The sequence below is a fragment of the Mugil cephalus genome, chromosome 8 (assembly GCF_022458985.1).
Source record: "Mugil cephalus isolate CIBA_MC_2020 chromosome 8, CIBA_Mcephalus_1.1, whole genome shotgun sequence".
NCBI classification, from domain to species: Eukaryota; Metazoa; Chordata; class Actinopteri; order Mugiliformes; family Mugilidae; genus Mugil; species Mugil cephalus.
The window spans coordinates 19,689,038-19,709,443 of NC_061777.1; the positions used below are offsets into that span (position 1 = coordinate 19,689,038).

A 20,406-nucleotide genomic window follows, 5' to 3' on the forward strand; every position below is an offset into this window, starting at 1 on the left:
CTCTCGACGCGCATTGGACGGACAGTCAATGCGTAAGCTCCACTGAAACTGCAGCCCGTGGTCTGTCTACATAAACACAGAAAGATGAAGATTTGAAACCGGACTTTTGCAGAATATATGAACCACCTGGTGCCAAAGTCTAATTAGAAGTGGCAGCTGGACACTCGGCTCCGAACAGAGAGCTTTTGCGCGCTCTGCCGTGGATGCCGTTTGCTGCAGGAGTTGCGCTCAGGACTTCACGAAACGGTGATAAGGTTGCCAGGGAGTGGATGTATGCCGACCTGGGCTGCGACTTAAACTTTTCTACAACCTCCATCGCCATATACATAATGCCGGACTGGAAGTGTTTCCTTTCGTCGCCGAGTGTCGGACTTTACGCACTAAACAGCAGCCAACTTCAGGAACGTGGAACCTACAGATCAGACAAACTGACCAACTGAGGAGAGAGGATTGAAAACGTTTTGGCTTTGGTGTTTTCCTAATGCATTATTCTGATTTGGTTCTCATGCTGAAATTGTATCACAATGCTCTTATTGTAAATTCCGCGTGGAATCTTAGCGTTTACGCTTCTAAAAATGCTGGGAATTGTGCTCCTAAGCTGCGTGCAAGTTCCTTCTACCCAGTTCTTGAAATCTAAAAACAAGTAGACAAAATACACGTGACAAGGCTTTCAAAAAAAAAATTCCTGCCGATTTTCAGTATTTACACATTTCTGGATGAACCATGACCTTTGCCAGAAATTATGCGTTTTTATTACTAACGCTGCTGCACGTAGGGTTTCCGTCTCCGAACTAAGCCAGTCCGACGTGCAGACACATTTTTTTGGGGGGAAATTCTGGTTTGTTTTGTTTTGCTTTTTGTTTTTCCTGACGGCTCAGAAACATGTTGCACATCCTTGCTCTTCAGTCGGCGGTGTTACTTCTGGGAGGTAAGCACAGTTTTAACCTATTTGCCTTGTGTGTCTCCTAGTCACTGTTTCGTATGAACTGTGTTTCTCTAACAGATGATGTACCCATTGAAGCCACCCCATTGGGGGCAAAATCCATTTTGAGACAATCAGAGATGCAGGGCACTTAACACGAGGCGAGTCACTGCTATGTGAAGGTGTCAGTCTGCTGTGTCTGATTAGGTGTGTGTTACACACTGCCCCGCACCGCAAAGCGCCTCATTTAGTGACACTCCCTGACACGAATTAGAGTTGATATCTGTTCAGTCATATATTATGCATTGTGAGGAAGCCGCTCTAGTGGATTTGCACCTGTACAACATACACAGAGCAGCACTGGCCTTAAATAACACTTCTCTCATGAATATTTCAGCGTGACAGGGGTGCTCCTGTGGGACTGAAGCACTGAGCACTTATTAATTCTTGGCTTGTCAAATTATTACCAAAAAGTTCATCTCAATTGTGAATCTTGAAGTTTGACGACTTGCAGTGGTGAGAGATCTCCAATCACAACATGACAGCATCAGTGACAATCACTGCAAGTTGTAAAGGAATCTCTTTTTGGCTGGAGCCCTTCTCTATACTTGCCCTGCAAATCTCCAATAACATAAATTTAATTTTCACTGCACATGACATTCTATCAGTCAATTAGAGGCAAGGAGGAGAACAGCATCCGATTTGGCTGCAGTCAGGATGTACAGATCTAAGGGGCAGCTGGTGGTCCAGCTAATGAATCCCCTCTGCCTTGTGGGAAAAGGGCTTAACCCAAATGCTTTTGGAAATTCTATACTGTTCAGCGTTGTCAATATTTTCTCCAAATAATCCCTGGCTTTCACAGCGTGCTTTCTTCTGAAACACAAGGGCGTTTTTTTTTTTTCTGTCGAAGCAACTTTTTCAGTCAGAAAAATACACATTTTATTCTGACTCTCAACCGAGTTAAAGGTCAAACATTCCTGGAAATATTCCACTGAACGTTCCTGCCTGCGTCTCACGCACTCACTCCGCGTGTACACATTGATGCTGCACATTGATGCAACGTTCTCGCAGCTCAAGAAGATGTCTCTTATTTGACAGCACCTCTCTTCTGCCGGGTGACTCACCGACGTGAAGTGTACAGTAATGATGTTTGCCATATGCCAAGGCCTTCTCTGTAACCACACTCAGTATGATCCTAATTGAGCATTGTGTGTCATAAGGCCGCAGGACACAGCTCCTCGCTGCGAACAGTGATGAAAATTGATAACACACTCGAGGAAATAAGAGGATTACATCCATGCTTGAAAAATGTCTGAACAGCACAATAATTGTGGAGGGAAATCTGGTGTTAGCGTGTGACGGTGACCATGTGCTTTGTTTTGGGATGCACGAATATTACGAGGGTGGAGACTTACCAGCCCGGAGAGACTGTTCACAAGTCTGTTGAAGCAAAGCATCATCAGCAACTGGAGAATCACTACTTAAATCTAACAAAAGTTAGTCCCCTCTTCTGTTAATTGAAGCCGGTCGATGTGTTCCGGTGAGACACCTCTGTGGGATTCCTGAGAGGAATATCCAATTTTCCCTTCAACTCATCCCTGAGCCTAACAAGATCCAAAAGAAGATCAAGCAAGGATAGCCTTCAGTCTACATCTTTAAGTACTGAGCACACAGCCCATGCTGTCTCTTGTCTCTGCCATGTGTCTGTCCTCCTGAGTCTGTATCGCTGTCAAGGGGATGTGACTTGTCCTGCAGGATTTCTTTCTTGAACATCAAAATTTTATCAACTCCCACAGCGACTCTTAGGCTTTTTCTCAGCGACAGCAGTCTTTATCTGTAATTGTCTTCAGAAGGATCCACTGCTGTGGTCCCTTATTTCCAGTGCTGTGGAACACTTCCAGCTCCACTTCTTTTGCCCGTGGCAGTCCTTTAAGCCTCGCGATTCATGTCCTTGAGCAATCGAGCACTGAGAAATAAACGAGAGAGGTGGCACGTAAGCCTTTACAGGCAATTGTACGTTTAAAACATATTAAACGAGGGAAATAAAAGTCTCAAGTGTTCAAAAAGAGTTATCTAATTTATAGGCGCACACTGCGTGAACCATCGGCTCCTGTTGTGTGTTGCTGCAGAATTAAAGACTGTGCAAGCAGAAGGCCAGCTTTCATCAACAGTCCAGTGGATATTTTCATTAAAACTTGACTCTGCGTCAAACTATTTCAGTGAGCTGGAAGATTTTAACTCAAATCCAGGAACTCTCATTAAGAACTTTTAATCCTAAATTCAGTTTGAGACCACTGACAGCTCATCAATTATACTTGTATCAGGCGCATATGTCCGTTAAGATTTAAATGACTCAGAGTCTTAACTGAGCTTGGACGGCATGGAGACGTGCGGTGTCATTTTGTTGGTTTCTTGGCGTTAACTCAGTAATAATGTTTTTTTACGGATCAGAGAACATGAAAAGAACACTAGAAATCCCTGGCTTGGTGGTATTTTTATCAAGTCTATCTTGCAGCTGCGCTTTGAGCTCGCCGTGGTGCACTTCTGAGATTTGCAACGGAGGACGCTGATAAAAAAGAGGCATATTTTTCCCTTCTCTCAAATCCAATTTGCTGTGGCTTGGGTGGTTTCCCTTCATGGAAGGAAAAGGGGAAAAAGAACTTCCCTGCTGTTTAATGTGCAACCATCCAAAATTTTGTGCGGTGTATATCCGAGTCCAGAGGCGTGCATTTGTTTGTTTAATGTCCGTTTTACGAAATACACTGAGTAGGTGGGTTCTCATCTGAAAACTCCGTGCTGCTCTTTCATGCTCATTATACTTAAAGTGTGTGTGAGAGGCATACATTGTGGCCTTCCAATCAGTGTGTCAAAAGAGGGGATTTGCCCCTATAAATTCAAATATCATCAATGTAATTTCCTATAACATTTCCTCAAAGCACATCTGCCCTGTCTTAATTGGCTGTTTGTAACTGCTGTGATCTCACATTCCATTTAATCAGGTTTCATAATTAGGGGAATTGAACAGAGCAAACCTTTATAAAAGACTTAAATGGAGGGGATGTAAATGTGTGTGTGTGTGCGCCCAAGCAGCGGAGTCATTGTAATAAGTGACAAACATGCTGATGCAGTGTTTGTGTGCTGTCTCATCAGTGGATGGTTGTGTCTGAGCAGAGGGCCTCATCCTCATAAATCTGCCACATTGTGTGCTATAGCCAGTGCACTAGGTGTGGTGCAGCAGAGAGAAAACAGCAGAGGTTGTGTCAGGCTGTATGCTATTCACAATCCTTTCTAAGGTAAATGGAATTCGTCATTGTTCATTAAACTCAGGTTGCGTGGAAAGTTCGTTCTTAAAATTGAACATTTTTGGGGTGGTGCTTTAAGCTGAATACAAACGTTGGCATGCTGATACTCTGATCAGGCATATCATTATGACCACTGACAGGAGAAGTGAACATTGACCATCTTATGACAACACAAAGTTCTGCTGGGAAACCTCTGCATCGGGCATTCATGTGGATGTTACTTAGACACCTAGACCAGACCAGACACCCCCCACCCCATAGCGATGACACCCTCAGAAGAGCCATGTCCATTCTCTGATGAGTCGCAACTGCTTCGGAGTCGCAAGGAAGGTGGTCGTAATGTTATGCCTGATTGGTGTATAACACGGCAGTGGCTGGAGCCATGTCAGCGTCCATTGTCATGTATCTGGCCCGACACAAGTGTGATTGACTCTTCATAACTGTGGCTTCCACTCAAAATGTGTTTCCGCTTGTTGGTCTCACTTGTTGTGCGAAAGCACCATTAGTTATGCATGACTTTAAAGCTTGATGTAATTTAAACATTTTACAACAGAGTGCCACCATGTCAACACGTCTGCAGAAAACGTCGACCTGTACCAAATAAGTAGGCTAAAGGAGTAGGAGACAGCATTAAAGTTTTCTACTGGTTTGCTGTTAATACTGAAGAAAACAATAAGACAGGAATGTGAAATCTGTCACTCTAATTCTGAAGTCCAGCAAACAACAGCAGCATTTCTATAGTAGATATTAAAGTTGTCACACAGACGCTTGGCTATATACAGTTTGAATGATGGATTATATATAATATACGAGTGAAATCCCTGCTACACTAGTAGTTCTCTAGCAATTATTTCTGTTCTTAAACATGCCTCAATGTTTTCTTCAGTGTGCTTAGTTTGCTCAGTGGACTATAATATAAATGGCACAACACAACTACACAAAACATTTTCAGCCAATTTATGAGTGTAAGGGTGCTAAGAAACTCCCTTTCAGGTTTTCCCAAGGCAGCAGCGCTGACATCTTAACAGCACTGAGATATGATACTTTATTCCCTGCACTAAGCATTCCGTAAAAAACACAATGCATTTACTGTTTTTATGCTGTGACCTGGTTCCTTATTGTAAATGTTTTGTCACTTTTTATAGGAGCTGAACACTTTTATTCTCTGTGAAAGAGGTAGAAAAACACATTTTGCATTCTCTACTGGAGAGCGAAAGCCACTGAATCATGAGATATTCGAAAACACCAGACCAAGAAATGGATTATGATTTTATTCCATACATTAATAAAATCATTAGTCTGGGAGCTTCCTCTGGAAATAAAAACTGCTAAGACAGCATCCCACAATATTAGATATTTATGAAATAAACCCTGCATTAAACAATATGAATAGGTTCAAGAACCCTCAGGCATCAGTTTAATTTACTGCCCTCTTGAGTCTTTAAGGGAAAAATGCCCAAAAACCTGCTATAAAAACTTAACTGATTAATATTCTTGGTTTGTTTTTTCCTGCATAAATCTCTTAAAGCACTTTACAAAACTACTAAAAATTCAATAATTTTAAGGATTTTAATCATATAAATGCCAGTTTGATTACTTAAAGTCACTGTTGTTTTGTTTTTACATTTTTGTACATGTTTTTGCAAAAAAACCCACAAAAATATTGACTTGATTGCTTTATAAGTTTTTGCATAGCATCAGATTTGAGATTTACTATCTTCTTGTGACCTTAGCAGACAAAAACATCCCGTTGACTGCCATTATAACTATATTTTTAGTCTCTCAGCCATGACACAATACAGTGTAATCATTTATTCTGCAACATTAGGGTTTGACTTGAAAAATAGTCAAATTTGTCATGTTAATTTTAAATATGATGCTACACAAAAACTAAGAATGCACTCAAGTCAATATTCTTGGTCACAGGTCAAGACTAATTTGAAAAAAATTTAGTTTTATGGAAAATTACTTCTTCTTATTATTATTTTTTGTGAAAAAAAAATAGTGACTTTAAGTAATCAAACTGCCATTTGGGTTAAAACAGGGGTCTTTTCAAAGCTTTTCAGGCCAAAGACCCCAAACTGATGGAGAGATTAAGTACAGACCCCCTACGTACTGTATGTGTTCTATATTAAACTTGGCCTAGTGCTGTTTGTAAATATACATTATTATTATCATTTTGCATTACTAAAATATGTTGGATTCATGTTCATGTGTATTTAAAGAAACTTAAATCTGTGGGGGAAATTTTTTTAAAAAAAGTGTCTAATCAACCAAAGATCTGCAGTGCCCTGATGGACCCCCTAGGGGTCACAGGCCTCCTATTGAAGACCTATTGGTTAAAATGTTTAAAATCCTCGAAATGATTGAATTTTTTGTGGTTTTGCAAAGTGTTGAAGTTGTTGTAAAGAGATTTATGCAGAACAAAAGCAGAAGAAAATTTAATCAGTTTTCATAGTACTTTTTTTGGACAAGGATATTTTTGTCCTTGATGACTCAAGACTGTAGTACATTTTTTCACCGTGTTCTGTTGACCTATTACATTTTTTTGTTTTTATTTCAAACTTGCCTAGAGAGACTGTTACAAAAAAATGAACCACATGCACTAATGCAGTCAAAATGAGCCAGATGACAAGGAAAATTTTGCCCAAATGTACAAAAATTTCCCTAATGACAGATGAGGGTGAGGACAACCATGAATGTTTCTACAGACACTTAAACAAGTCATGTCAAACTGGAATGAATATCTGATTGTGTCATGTTTAAATCTCAACTCTTACCTGGTTGCATCAATTACTCCAATTGGTTGTGCATTTTTGATTTGAATAATTATGAGCAGTTGGCCGGACAAAAGGCTGTCACTACATTACGGTGAGTGTAGCACTTGGTTGCGTGCAGATGCATCAGACCTTAAGCGCATTAGAGGCAATGATCTGACAGGTACATATTGTCAAGGCCCATTGACTTCTTTGCGGTGTGGCTGATTGATGGTTCAGATTATGTTAAAACGGGAGTCGTCTGCCTCTTTGTGATTCAGAGTGGCGCGCTCATGCAGTAGAATGCCGAACAGCAGCTTTAAAACTGCTATTGAATTTTAATTTTAAAACATATTAGCTTTTATCCCTTGAGCAGTTCATTCTGTTTGTGAAAAATCACTATTGTATGCTGTAGCTGGAACAGGACCGAAAAGTTTGCCGTGCCCTCTCAGCTGTGACAGAAAACCAGTGTGCAGCGGCATGACAAATGAATTATGGCAAATGGAAAGGTGCTTCTGACGCAGCACATTTTATAACTTGTAGCGCAGTATTATCCTAATATCAATTCGTTTTATACAAAAAAAAAAGCTCTTGTCCACAAGTCTGCTCTGGGCTTTATGTTTTGCGTGACATCACATATTAACATTTCAGTGCTGCCGTATCTGCCTTTGGATGAGGTTTGTTTTCAGATGTATGGTACTCATTATAGGGTGTGCTACTCATTTGCCGCTTTGGCTTTGAACACAATACGCAACAGAATTACCTCTACACAATAATCATTTGCTCATCGACAACAACTCAGTTAAATGTAAATGATCTCAAGTAGTACTTTGACCATTGACCGGATGGTACTTGGTGTAATTGGAATGCCAGTGTATGTCTGCGTCTCCAATCAGTCTTGACACAATCACTGGTTCCTAATCAGTGTGAAAGTAATGGTCACCTCTGAATACAACGAGAGTGTAAGTCAGTCTGGCAGGTGTGGCTGTAACTCAATGAAGTCCCTCGAATGAACTTAACGGGTCAGTGTAGCTGTGTTTTTAGCAAAGACACAAAGTCCCCCCTTTTTTTCCCTCTCAACTTATTCGATCTTAAAACATTGTCCTGTTTGTTCTGACCTTAAGCTAAACATGTGACAAAAACATTTTTGTCCTTGATGTCCACTAGCCTCCACTCCCTGGCTCTTTTGGCTGCCTGGAGCGTTCATGCCGCTTTGTTTCTCTCCTGACAAGGGGGCTGAGAGCTGATGACAAGGGAGGATTAGTGATGTCCAGCAACACAGACAGTGTGGCATCAGTGAGTCATTGGTATTGGGGTGCTCGGTGGTGTCACCCTGGCCAGGATGGGCAATGCTGGCTGCACATCTTGCAACAGCCCGTTCTGAATCACTATCTGTGCTTGCAGATTCTCCTCTTAACCCCGAGGCCCTCAATTTCACATAAATTGGAAAGAGCCACACCAAGCTGAGACAGAATGACCCCAATGATAATGAAGGATTAGCTTAAAAAATATTACGGTTTAATTCAAATTGGGAATAAAACTGTATAAGGATGTTAGTGGAAACAGAATGATTTCTTTTCTACCTGCTCAGAATTTTGATGAGCAATATCATCAATATATTAATCATGCATGGTATATTTTATGACACTGTTTGTTGGTCCATTCTGTACCTTCTTTGTCTTTTCATGCAGTGCTCAGAGCAGGTCAAAATGTTCTCTTTGTGTAGACATTCATAGTGAGGATGAATCCTACTTCCCTGAAGGATTAACGCTTCCCTTATTTTTCATTTAATGTCATCTGCAGGTCAGCATTTGAAAATGTTCAGTAGTTTGGTTTGAAAAATTAAATATAAACTTGCAAACTAGTCAGATTCCAGCCTAGGCTGTGATCAGAGCTAACTAGCAAGTGTTAGCATGTTAACTCGCTAAACCAACGTGTAAAAGTTATACCTGCACTGGCACAGAACCTTTTACACTCGCAGTAAGTAGATAAGTTTTGGGTTGAGGGTTGGGCCTTTGGTATGTATGAAGGGTTATTAATAGGCGCCGTCCCATCAAACTTGCAGAAAAAAACATAGACACAGTAAACATAAATTACCTAAAAAAAATAATTAGGACATCTGTTCACTCATAGATGTGTCTGGCTAATGATTGATTTTATTTGTGTTAATACATAAGATTAATTCATGACACCTGTCAATCAAAGTCACACCCTTAGCCGGTCACGCATGCAAACGCATGGAAGCGACAAAGTGTGTGAGTTCGTTGTATTGAGTATTATCAGGAGACAATAGCAGCTTCAGAGGAAACAATGGGAGCAAAAGAAATTTCGGTAACTTTCTTACAAAAAAAATCCTTTCATGAGACACTCACTGGATTAAAAAAAAAGCAGATAAAGAAGCTTGGACTGCACCAACCAGACTTAAAAATACAGTGGCAGGCTACTGAATGTGGATGGAGTTCCACCTGGGGCTTCTCCCACCCCTGGTAGCCAAACACAGCTGGCTAGCTGGAAGTGTGGTTAGAAGAAACAGAGAAGAAACATCTCTGTGAAAAATGTAACCGTAGTCATCTTGACAGTAGTCTGAAGCTAAAGGTTTTTGGCTGTAGAGTTAGCATTGCTGAGCAGTTAGTTGAGAGCTATAGAACTGGCATTAGAAGGCACAATGAAGAGGTGACAACTAATCGTCACATATTGTCCAGAATAATAGACTGTGTGAAATTTTGTGGCGCTTTTTAGTTTAGCCATGATGAGAGTGAGAGCTCGGTCAACCCTGGAATATTTGGTGGGTTGGTGGAAAAGTAAAAAGTTTTACCCTTTAAAACTGATGCTGTTTTTGAATTATCGTAACTCACGGTGGTTTGCGCTATTGATAAAATTGAAAGTGTGGCTGAACACTGGGAAGTTGTGCTTTTGTCTTCAAGACCTTCGTAACATCTCAAGGGTATAACTAACTTCATTTTTGCCAACAATTCCTCCAAACAACTCTCTCTTCCTGGGTTGCTCCCCACTTTAAATTTTGTCCATTGGTGCGTTACGGTAATTCCAATATCGTAACCTTTTTTTTCCTTTTTTTTTTATCCGTGGGTGGATATTTAGGTCTTAAAGGCCTAAAAAGTAAGCTGGAGGCAGATTATTGATTGGGTTGAAGGTCAGTAAAACCTTAGAGTTGCCTCCAAAACTACACGCTGCCCAGGGTGGCTAGTGTGGTAGCTGTCTTTGCATCGTTTAGTAGCCTGTCTGCCTTTTTCTGTAGCAGCAGATAAGTGTAATATTAGGTCATGAAAAGTACTACAGATTTGAAATTAGGTTTGAAATGATCTTTTCATTTTCTTGTATTAAAACAGTAGTTTTTCCTCCAGTGCGGGCCGCTCACAGCGATGGAAGCCTTGATACGATTTGCTGAGGACACGCTAACTATTCTCTCATATAAGCCCGAGATAAGTACAAACACACATTTGGCAAGTGGTCTTTTGCCCTGCTGGGCTGCATTTGATTATTACTGCCGCCTTGTTTCATGCTGTTTTTTTTGTGCATTTTCGCAAAACCTTATGGATTGTTGCGTGAAAGCCCTGTAATTAGATGTTCTGGGACAATGGCAACTGCTGAAATTCAGTGTGATGTAATATGCACTTCCTCCTTAATTGCACATGTAGTGTGTAGGACGGCTAATTCAGCCCGCAGGAGTAAAGAAACCACAAGCTTTTTTTTTATTCTCAGCTAATGCCAAAATCAGTCCAAATGTGGGATTTCTCTTCTGAGCTGTTTTTATTTATTTATTTTTTTAACATTGCTGTGATGGAATATGCGAATTATATTCCACCAACAGCATGATCCTGTATTCTTGCAAGCGTGATCGCATGACAATGCACAGGCCAAACGACGGGGAAGAACCGTGACAAAAACTACAGCATGATAAGGATTTATACTTGGATGCGTAAAACCGCTTAGTGTGTCGGCCGTGGTGCTTATCTGCTCTTTGCATAGATGGGGTCTTCTGTCATTGATCCAAATAAGTATTCTGGGTCTGACCTGCACCTCGACAAGGCAACTTTTGTTCGACTGTGAAATATGTCTGAATATATACAGCACCGTGAGCTGAGTTGGTCTCTGATACAGCGGCCCTCTGTGAATCAAGACAGATGGATAGAAGAATCGCTGTCTATTGCAGCAACATGACACAGTAAACATGAACTCACCCCTCAGACAAACACTAAAAAAATAAAAACAGCGCGTCTCGCCCACAAAAGCACGCGCAGCACATAAAACCTGAAAGCGGAGGATGTAGGAGAATTCTATCAATTATTTGATAAGGGATCTTGAGTCGCACACAATTTCACATGGGGAACCGGGAAGTGAACTTGTGAATTATTTTTGCTGTATCTGTTCATGTCGTACGAAATAGAAAGCTATGCTGGAACAACTGGGCATTGGGCGATACAGAGAGCACTAGCAACCCCGGTGCCGAAGTGGGGTTTAATCATATTAATGGTGGTGCTCTGACCTGACCAAGTGCCCACGCTTATGCACACCCTGTTTGGAGAATCCCACATGTCTCCTTTTATCTGCTCTTGCACTTACATGAATAAAAACATGCACAAATCAAAAACAACAACCTGCTCTGAGGCTGCTCTCTATTTAATTAAGTCCATTTAGATGGCTCTCGATAATTTAATCTGAACCTAGGTGCAGGACAAGCAATTACAGCGAAACCATCAGCAATAAAAGTGGAGCTTGAGCCTATTTCAGTTATGGACCAAGGAGAGTCAAAGGGATCCTGGATGTGGATATGTTACATTTATTTTAAAGCTAATTGATGCAAATTTCCTAAATGCATGATGTCCAGATATAACAATTAAAGCTTTTCACAGTAAGGTTTTAGTAAGAGATGCTTGACAAGAGATCATCCGAGGAGGGATTCATCTGTTCAGACGCGTTGATTTAAAATGCTGAGAATGGAACTCAAACGGCAGCACCACCGCTCCAGGCAGTTCTTCTGAGGAAATGTTCACAGAGGTCATGTTTCTGCAGCTTCTGCTTCTCAAATCTGATCAGCTTTAGTTTTAATATGATAATCACTGCCTCTTCTGGTGCACTGTGCTCCTGTTGTTGTTTTTATGGCGTGTGTTTCAGCGCGCCGCTTGCTGTATGAGGGAAATGGCTGCGTCAAAGTTATGCTGCTCGGCATTTTAGCCGTGGAGGCACGCTAACCTCATCTGCCTGAGCGAGGCTGACTCAGGAGAAGTAACCTATAAAGCTGATAAGGAATAGGTGATAGCCTAGTCTCCCAATTCATTATTAACCATTATTTCCAGTGATGACAGAGCTTGCGGAAGTCTGCTCAGGCATTTTCTATGCAAGGTTTTCATTAATTTATTTGAAAATGGATATTTTCTTTTTTTTTTTTCTGTCGGATAGTTCTCCTGATAGACATTCCGGTCACAGGTGGTGGAGTTTGCCTTTTGTTACTGCAGACACGCAAAAACTGTTTAAGAGTTTGTGATAAAAGAACTTTGGTGTGAAAAGGCTTTCAAATGAACAACAGGCCTGTATAGTCGATTCAGTAAAATGTTCAGATTCTCCTTTGTCAAATCAAAACACAGGTGATGTTTTTAAGACATCTTTCAGGCTAGTGACTAGAACACTCTTTTATTAGTGGATGTTTTATGTGTTGTATTTCTCCCTGATCAGTGGCGCGCTCCTCTTTTATTGGAAAGTCTGAAATTTTGAGTTGCTCGTCGTGAATTATAACTGGAACGTCCCGACCCGCTAAGGACGAACTTGAATGGACAGGAAGGTCTCAGTTGAGAACAAAGGTATAGAATAACTCCAGATAACTGACGTCTCCTGCTCACGCCTGATCCTGGCATTCATTATTTCTAAAATAGAGCTAGGATGAACTTGATTGGTGAGGTGTGCATAATGGCTCGCGGGGTTAATTGAATACGTCAAGACTCCCTTACTTTTCCTTTTTTATTGTTACAGCAAGCGCGCGAGGCTTCATCATAGCGTCTGCCCTCTCCATTCTCTGCTTTTCAGAGATTCAGTTGAATCTTACTGTGGCAGTAAAACCCCCAACGCTTCAGCTTGGCCTATTGAGCATTAATTCGAACATTGAGTTTAATTTTTGCCTGCACAGCGGCTCTGCCTCCGAGAAATGTTTGTAGAACTACAATTATAATTAGCTTGCTGTTTTGTTACCCGTTTTTTTCAATGCGCCAGAAAAACCTTGTACGTCTGGATAGCTGGCTCTAGAGGAAACGTCTAGTTTTCTAAGATTCCTGCACACTAGCTTAGACTATTGGAGTGTAGAGTGAGTTGCCGTCAATCACTCAAATAAAGTTCAGCCTGGGAGCTGGGCAGTAAAGACTTTGGAAATATATATTCCCTGTTCCTAGTTGGAAATATTTATTTCGCGCAAACACATTTTGCAACAATTCAGTTCAAGTTTATTTATAGAACAGCGATACAAATTGTCTCCAGTTGCTTTACAAAATCCAGCCTGTAACCTCCAACAGCAACAGTGGCAAGGACTGTAACAGGAAGAAACCTTGAGCAGAACCCAGCTCATGTGAAGGGACCCATCTGCCTAAGTCCAGCCGGGTGGACACAGAAAAGAGCGAGAGGAGAGAACAGCAGGAGAGACGAGATGAACATACATCCGTCATAGATACACACATCTGTAGAATCTGACAGTGATACAGATAACACATTTCCCTTTTCATTCTCAGCCAGTCTGAAACAGAGTCATTCCTCTCTCCTGGCTTTAATAGCTTTCTTTCTCCTTCACCAAAAATAGAACAATTTGTTCATGGAGTCAGTTTCCTCTCTGACAGGTTTTAGGTTAAACTGCAGATTGAAAGCCAGTCCATCTGGATCTGCAATAAAAGCTCTTTTCAACGAGGAGCAAGCCCGTGTGTCGTGAATGGACACTTCTACAGAGGGAAAGAGAACGTTGTAGTTTTTTGTGGCTGTGACGGATTAACACTGTCAGAATCTGTATTTGTATACACAAACACTGGCCTCGCTATAAGTACACAGTATGGTGGTGTGCATCATGCCTGACCTTACTATATGTACCGTACACAAATGTGCACACAAGGATCTGAAGAACAAAAACTCCATGTTACTAAGAGAATAAGCGTGTGTAGTTTGAAGTCTTTAATATACGCATCTCAGTGCATCTGCGTAAAATTAATTAAGTCTACCAGACTGTTCTTATTTTCTTTTGTACCTCTCGGTACAGTTAAGTGCAGAATAGGCAGCACTGAGACGAGGCTGAAAGGAGGGACCTTGACCTGTTTTCACTGGTTAAAAGACAAATGGACAGAGGTAGTCATATGGCATCTGTTCAGAGTGTAGCGTCAGCAAACTATTTGCTTCTTTGTCCTGAAATAAGGGTAAACGCATCATTGCAACACATGTGTTTTTTTTTTTTTGTTTTTTTTTGGGGGGTGAATCTGCTAAACACTCACAACTCACAATTAATATGCACTGTGATAGTTCAACACAGCTTGTGTTGTTTGGCTGCCAGCTGTCAATTTTAGATTGAGGATTACACAAGCCCTTGAACAAGACAGATGGTCTAAAACACTCGTGTGAACTCGTGTGCAAACCATGGAAGATTTTCGTCTTTCTTTATTTGTTCCACTTAACACTCAAATGTTTTTGCGATCCATGTTCATTAGCCACAATCACCCGGCAGCTGTTTTTTTTCCACCGACCTGGCAGTTCAGTCTGACTGCAGCTGTAACAAAACCCTCCCGATGTGCTTGTGTACCTGTTTAACTGACGTCACAGTCTTACTTTTTATTATTATTATTATTTCATTAATTTAGCTGGAACTCTTCAGTACTTGCACTTTTTCGTCTAGCACACCGCTATGTCCTGCTGTCTCCTTGCGCGCGTTGCCAAAAAGTGGTATCACACAAATTAGGCTCACTCTGAATTTCTTGGTCCAGCTGAAACATTTTCTAATTAAGCAAGTGGATCTATGCCTCAGTTTGCAGCTCCTGGACTTGCTGCACCTGTTCATCTCTCAGTCCTTATGCCCTCAAATGTTGCTTGGTAATTTATCTGAATGCACCATTCATCCACATTAAGCGTCCACATCCAGGACTGGAAGGTGTAATGTCGTTAAGGGCAGTTATCGGCATTATTCCATGCAGCAGAACAGAAAATAAGCCTAGAAAAGTGAAAAGGCTCCATTACATTCGTAAACGTGATGCGGCATTTATAGAAATGCAACTTGTCAGGAGAGCTACAGGAGGAATTTACCATCCTGTCTGTGGGTGACCTTGGGGAGAGGTTTACCAGTAGATTTTGGGAGGGAGCCCTTCAGCGTGCAGAGACACTGTGCTTTACAGCTCTTTCACTGACTTGCTCTGTTTTGCCGCCTTGTTATAAATAAAGGGATTTGGTTGGAAAATCTTCCCTTTCAACTGGCTACATAAACTGATTTAATTGACTGATTTAACCATCCCCTGCTTCCAGAGGAAATCTGCTAAAGCTTCACAGTTTCAGATTGGAGAACTTCAGCCGCTCATTGTAAGCTTTTTGGAGCGGACAAATGTCGGATTCCGTAGCTGTAGTTGTAAAAAAATTTTATCAATGTGTCTTGACTCGAGGAGGATAAAAACATGTTTTCACCCCATTTAAATTATCAGACACAGTTTCTTATTGCGCACAGTCATCAGGGAGGCACAGCTCCGTCACTTTCAAGCTGCAGTTACAGAGACAGACGTCACCATCCTTAGTCAAACATTTGTATATTTGTACCTAATCCCTATTTGCCGTGTGATTGTTGTAGAATTTCTGACTTGCTGTAGGAGGAGATGATGAAGTTCTTCTTGAATTTCTCTTCACTTCTTCTTCTTCTTCTTCTGTCATTTCAAAGCTAACACACCATTAAATGTCCCTCTGCACTCACAAAGAGGCCGCCTACGAATGCCTGTGATTTGGTCTGATTTACGATATTGCGTCGCAATAAAGCCCAGTGTGAGGCGAAAAGATTCATTAAGGAGCCCAGTTTATGTTTTAGAGAAGTCCGGAGGGGCTTTGGGAATACTGATTGGCACACAGATATGTTCTTGTCTCATCCTCCCATCCATAGCCAAAAGCTCTCAGCCCCTTTCCCTTCTAGCCGTGTGCACCGGATGGCACAAAGGAGGTGTTGTTCTCTGCCTGCAGGATACCCAGGATACCCAGAGTTCTTGCCACTCAATCTGCGGTTCCCTGCTGTGATAAAACAGTTTTAGACATATCAAGCCTCCTTGCAGCACCTGGAGGCCTTTCTCAGCATCCCTTAATAACATCCCCACTGACCATCCCAGCCACTAACAGCGGGGCCTGTTTGTGCTCGTCTTTTCCATCCACAACTTTACCAAATAGGCCGGCAGCACGGCATTGCGGTGTTTACTCTTCAGCGGTCGATACTCTTTAATCCCCGAGATGATGCTTTCTCTCATGAACTCAAAATAGCTCTTGCTCCTCCCCAGTGAAGCCACAGGCCCATTACTCTTTATTAGCTCTTAGCGTCTTAAATGTGGCCATCCATTAAAAGCATGGCAACAAACATCCTCAACTGGCCCCTCAGCAGGCTTCCAGCACACACACAAACACGCTTCATTTAAAGTAAGCGCTAATCGAGGGCAATTATTGTGCATTGGATTCACCTCATCATAAATAGAAACAACGGTCACCTGCACGCTCTCCTGGAAGATTTTCCAAACTTTGTATTATGGCTGTGCCTCCAACCTCCATGATTCTTACTTACCAGCTGGGCAGAGTCCACAGACCTCTATCTGCCTGAATGATTTCTTTTCTATGGAGGCTGACATGAAGTAATACCATACTGTGTCATGTATTGATTCTTCTTCCAGTCCTTCTTTCCTGAATTTCTTTGTGGCTCAAAAGCATAAATCATCTGCAAATGATCCTTGAAGGAAATATTGTATTTATTATTCTTGACGCATGGTCACAAATCCAATAGCCCTTATTAATTGAACATGGTGAGAAATATGATGTGGGTAATTCAATGGGACTTGAGAGCTTTCCCTCATCCCTCATATTTAAGACTGTCCTATTTGGCATTCATGGCTAAGTCCAAGAATGATTCAGGGTGACGATGAGGGTCAAAGAGAGTGTGGTGTTGAACCCAGACAAAAGTTCTCCTTCTTTGCAGTTTGATTTTTATGTTTCCCATTCTTAGAAAACGACACATCTTTTGGTGCGGCATTGTTAAAAAGCCCAACTTCTCAGCACATTCAAGTATCACAGTGACAGCAGCCTTTCTTTGTTACATCGTTCCTTGCTGCTCACCACATACTTTTTGAGTTCCCTACCCTTGCTCCTTATTTCTTGTTTGTCTTGACATGTGTGATGAAGTAGAAAGACAGTCAACCTTGCAGCCAGCCACCCAGGCAGCCACTCACTACTGTATCCACCCATATTCTTCCAGCTAGAAGTGGGCAGCAGGAACGTGGCCTCTCCTTCCCCCGTGTCCTCTATCGTGGCTGTTCATTTACTCAGTGTGAAGGCTGCTCTTCGCTCCGCCAGTCCTATTCCGGCTCTACACATCGTAGCGTGGAGCCCCAGTGGTAGGATGAGTAAGCTTATATGAGGCTGGGTGCTGCTTGGCTAGTTAGCACTCTTCTGGGACCTGCCTTTCTCCTCTGCACACCTCTGTGTCTGACAAAACTTCAGACTGGTCACCCCAGAAACCGCAACAGTGGAATTGACTGTATGTACAAGAGTGGCATCAGATATTTTGACCTGACATGCAAAGTAATTGGAACTGCTTCGCGATCTTCGTGCCGCCTTAGAAGAAACTAGATTACACAGACAGAAAATACATGTTGGCCTATGCGACTGTCACTATGTAGGTCTGCGGGTGACAGGTCAGATTGTTTTGACCTGACGATGACACCAGTTGATAGATTCAGGGACACCACTGTCCACATTTCACATTTCATCCTCATCATCCTGCACGTATTAATAGTGTCAGAGGTCACCGCAGTCATTTGTATGATATATTGTTTGTCGAACTGAGAGTATCTTTATAAAATGTCATGGTATGAAATGACGGTTGATGTTGGAATACGTCTCTGGATGCGTGAATAAACATCAACAAACATCAGTTCATAAGCGAACTATTCAAAAGCTGCTATTTCCATGCTGGGATATTTTCAGTCTGGATAAAAGTGTTTTCGTGCCTGATGAAGAGACCAGCACTGCCATCATCAGAGCAATGTGATCCTAGTGCTGCTAATGTGACAAAACAAATGTAAGGGCTCCTAATGAGCAGACATCATTCATCTCATGACGCCCATTCACGAGTGACAAAAGGTGTCAAATGTTTTATTTGATGAATGCTGCCATCACCGAGGTCTCTTCAATGAGAGGTTCGCTGATCAAACCCTTTCCGCTGTGTTTCAACATTAAGATGGGAGTGGGGAAATCCATTTTTTATTAAAAAAAATAAATAAAAAAATTAGAAAAGAAAGTGATTCAAACATTTATCTGGCTCAGCAAAACGCTGGCTATCCTTTTACAATTTAATTCCACACAATAGGGAATTTAAATTATGGATGATCTGGATCATAAAGTGTATGCTGAAATAGACATTTTTCTCTGTTGAATTATCATTATTTTTCTTTTGTCTTTGCATTTCTCTGTGAGTTATTCCTCACCACCAGAAGAAATATGGTTTGTAAATGTGATGTCTTTTAGCATAAATTTGAATGCCACCATTACTGCAGTGCCAGGGTCACATATTCTGTGTTAATGCGCAGGTATAGAACAGGACTCATAAACAAGAAGCCAACCCACAGAGGTGGTGGAGAAGTAAATAAAATTGAGAGGTGGCCGAAGAGACAGACAGAATGACTTTAAAGGACAGGACGAGGGCACGATTGGCTCAGAGAAGGCAAACAAATAGTTAATGAAATGAAAATGACGGAATTCATGTTGGAATTTAAGACTGATTCTTTTTGACAGCGTGGGACAATAGGAGTGATAAGAAAATAGAACAATGGCCCATATTCACCAGATGAGAACAGATGGTGAGGGGACAGATCTTCCTTTGCCTCAGCTTCGTATGAGCTGAGGTGCAGATAGGTGTTTGTTTCAAGGTTTCCAGTTTTGTGTTGTCATTCCAAAGCATGCAGCGCACGACAGGAAACAAAACCAGTCACAGCACAACAAAAAACAAGAGGATAAATAACAAGTCTAACAAGGACAATAAATCAAACACACTTAGCAGTCTCAGCGACAAAACAAACAATCTCAAGCAAGGATAAAAGCAGTTCAATTGGTTGTGGTCACACAACGTGTATATGTGTAACTGTAATGGATGAGCAATACTGGGGATTTTGGTAGTGATCTGATACCACGTAAATACAGGGCTAGTATCGCCGATACTGTTTACTTGAAATGTCATGATCATCAAATAACTTTGTCTTTAGTGAGTTGATGATGATTATGATAAAACGCAAGACAAATATTTTAGGCAAATCAACCTGTTTTTATTAAATAATTGTAATGTAAATAATGTTGACTTGGTTCTTTTCCCCCCAAAGAAGTGGGTCAGCATCGCGTGGAGTTACCTTCTCACCCGATACCGACGCTTTTCAACAGCCTCGGTGCCAGATGTGCGATGCTGCGGTGATACTAGCATTTGAGTGTCAAGCTTTGTCCATATCCCGCCTCTTACTACAGGTGGGGATGGAGAAGCTCCTGCCGCGCACAGACTTGTAGAGAAACTGCGTTCGCATTAAACTCTGTGACGAGTAATTCTCTGGACAAAAGTATTGACATCATCACACTAGTATCGATCTGACACCGATACTAACATTGGTATCGACACTGACCATTTTTAGATCAATACGCCTACCTGTACATTAAACAGAGTTATTGCACATGAAGAGTAGTTCTCGCACCTACAACATATGTACTTCTAGGCAGTCTCTGTGTCTTTAACAGCTCCTACAATCTGTTGGTTCTGGGCCTGAAATTGTGCAGCCTTTGTCCTTGATCGAAGAGGAGCGGGGTGTGAAGAGTCTTCCTCGGTGCCGGTTGCCTTTTTTCCTGTTGTTGTAGATGTCCTAAATTGGCCTAAATCACCACACAGTGGGATGTCATGTGACAATGCTGTGCACCTGTAGAATGATTCGAGGACAGTAGTATCCAGGCCCCTACAGCCTTTGATGGGCCGTCTTTATTGTGCTGGTGGCATTGTTGCACCAGCTGAAGTCGTTGAGGTCGTCTGTGAATATTGTGACCGTGGTGTTTTTGGTATTCTCAGTGAGTTTTTATTTTTTTTTATTGAATACTGTGATTATAATATGAAGCCTTTACTTCATCACATAGGCTTTTATGTGCGCTGTGTCGTTCGTCTTCCAGTCGGTTCTTCACCCTGATCAATAAT

At 41.6% G+C, this 20,406-nt stretch overlaps 1 protein-coding gene across 1 annotated transcript in view; it reads left to right on the forward strand.

Moving 5' to 3' along the window:
* si:dkeyp-14d3.1 (transmembrane protein 132C) overlaps positions 1-20,406 on the forward strand; it is a 120,039-nt gene continuing 99,633 nt past the window's right edge. Inside the window, exon 1 of the mRNA XM_047590935.1 lies at positions 1-928. Within this exon, the coding sequence (XP_047446891.1) occupies positions 883-928 (46 nt within the window). The 5' untranslated portion in view covers positions 1-882. The remainder of the gene's footprint in view (positions 929-20,406) is intronic.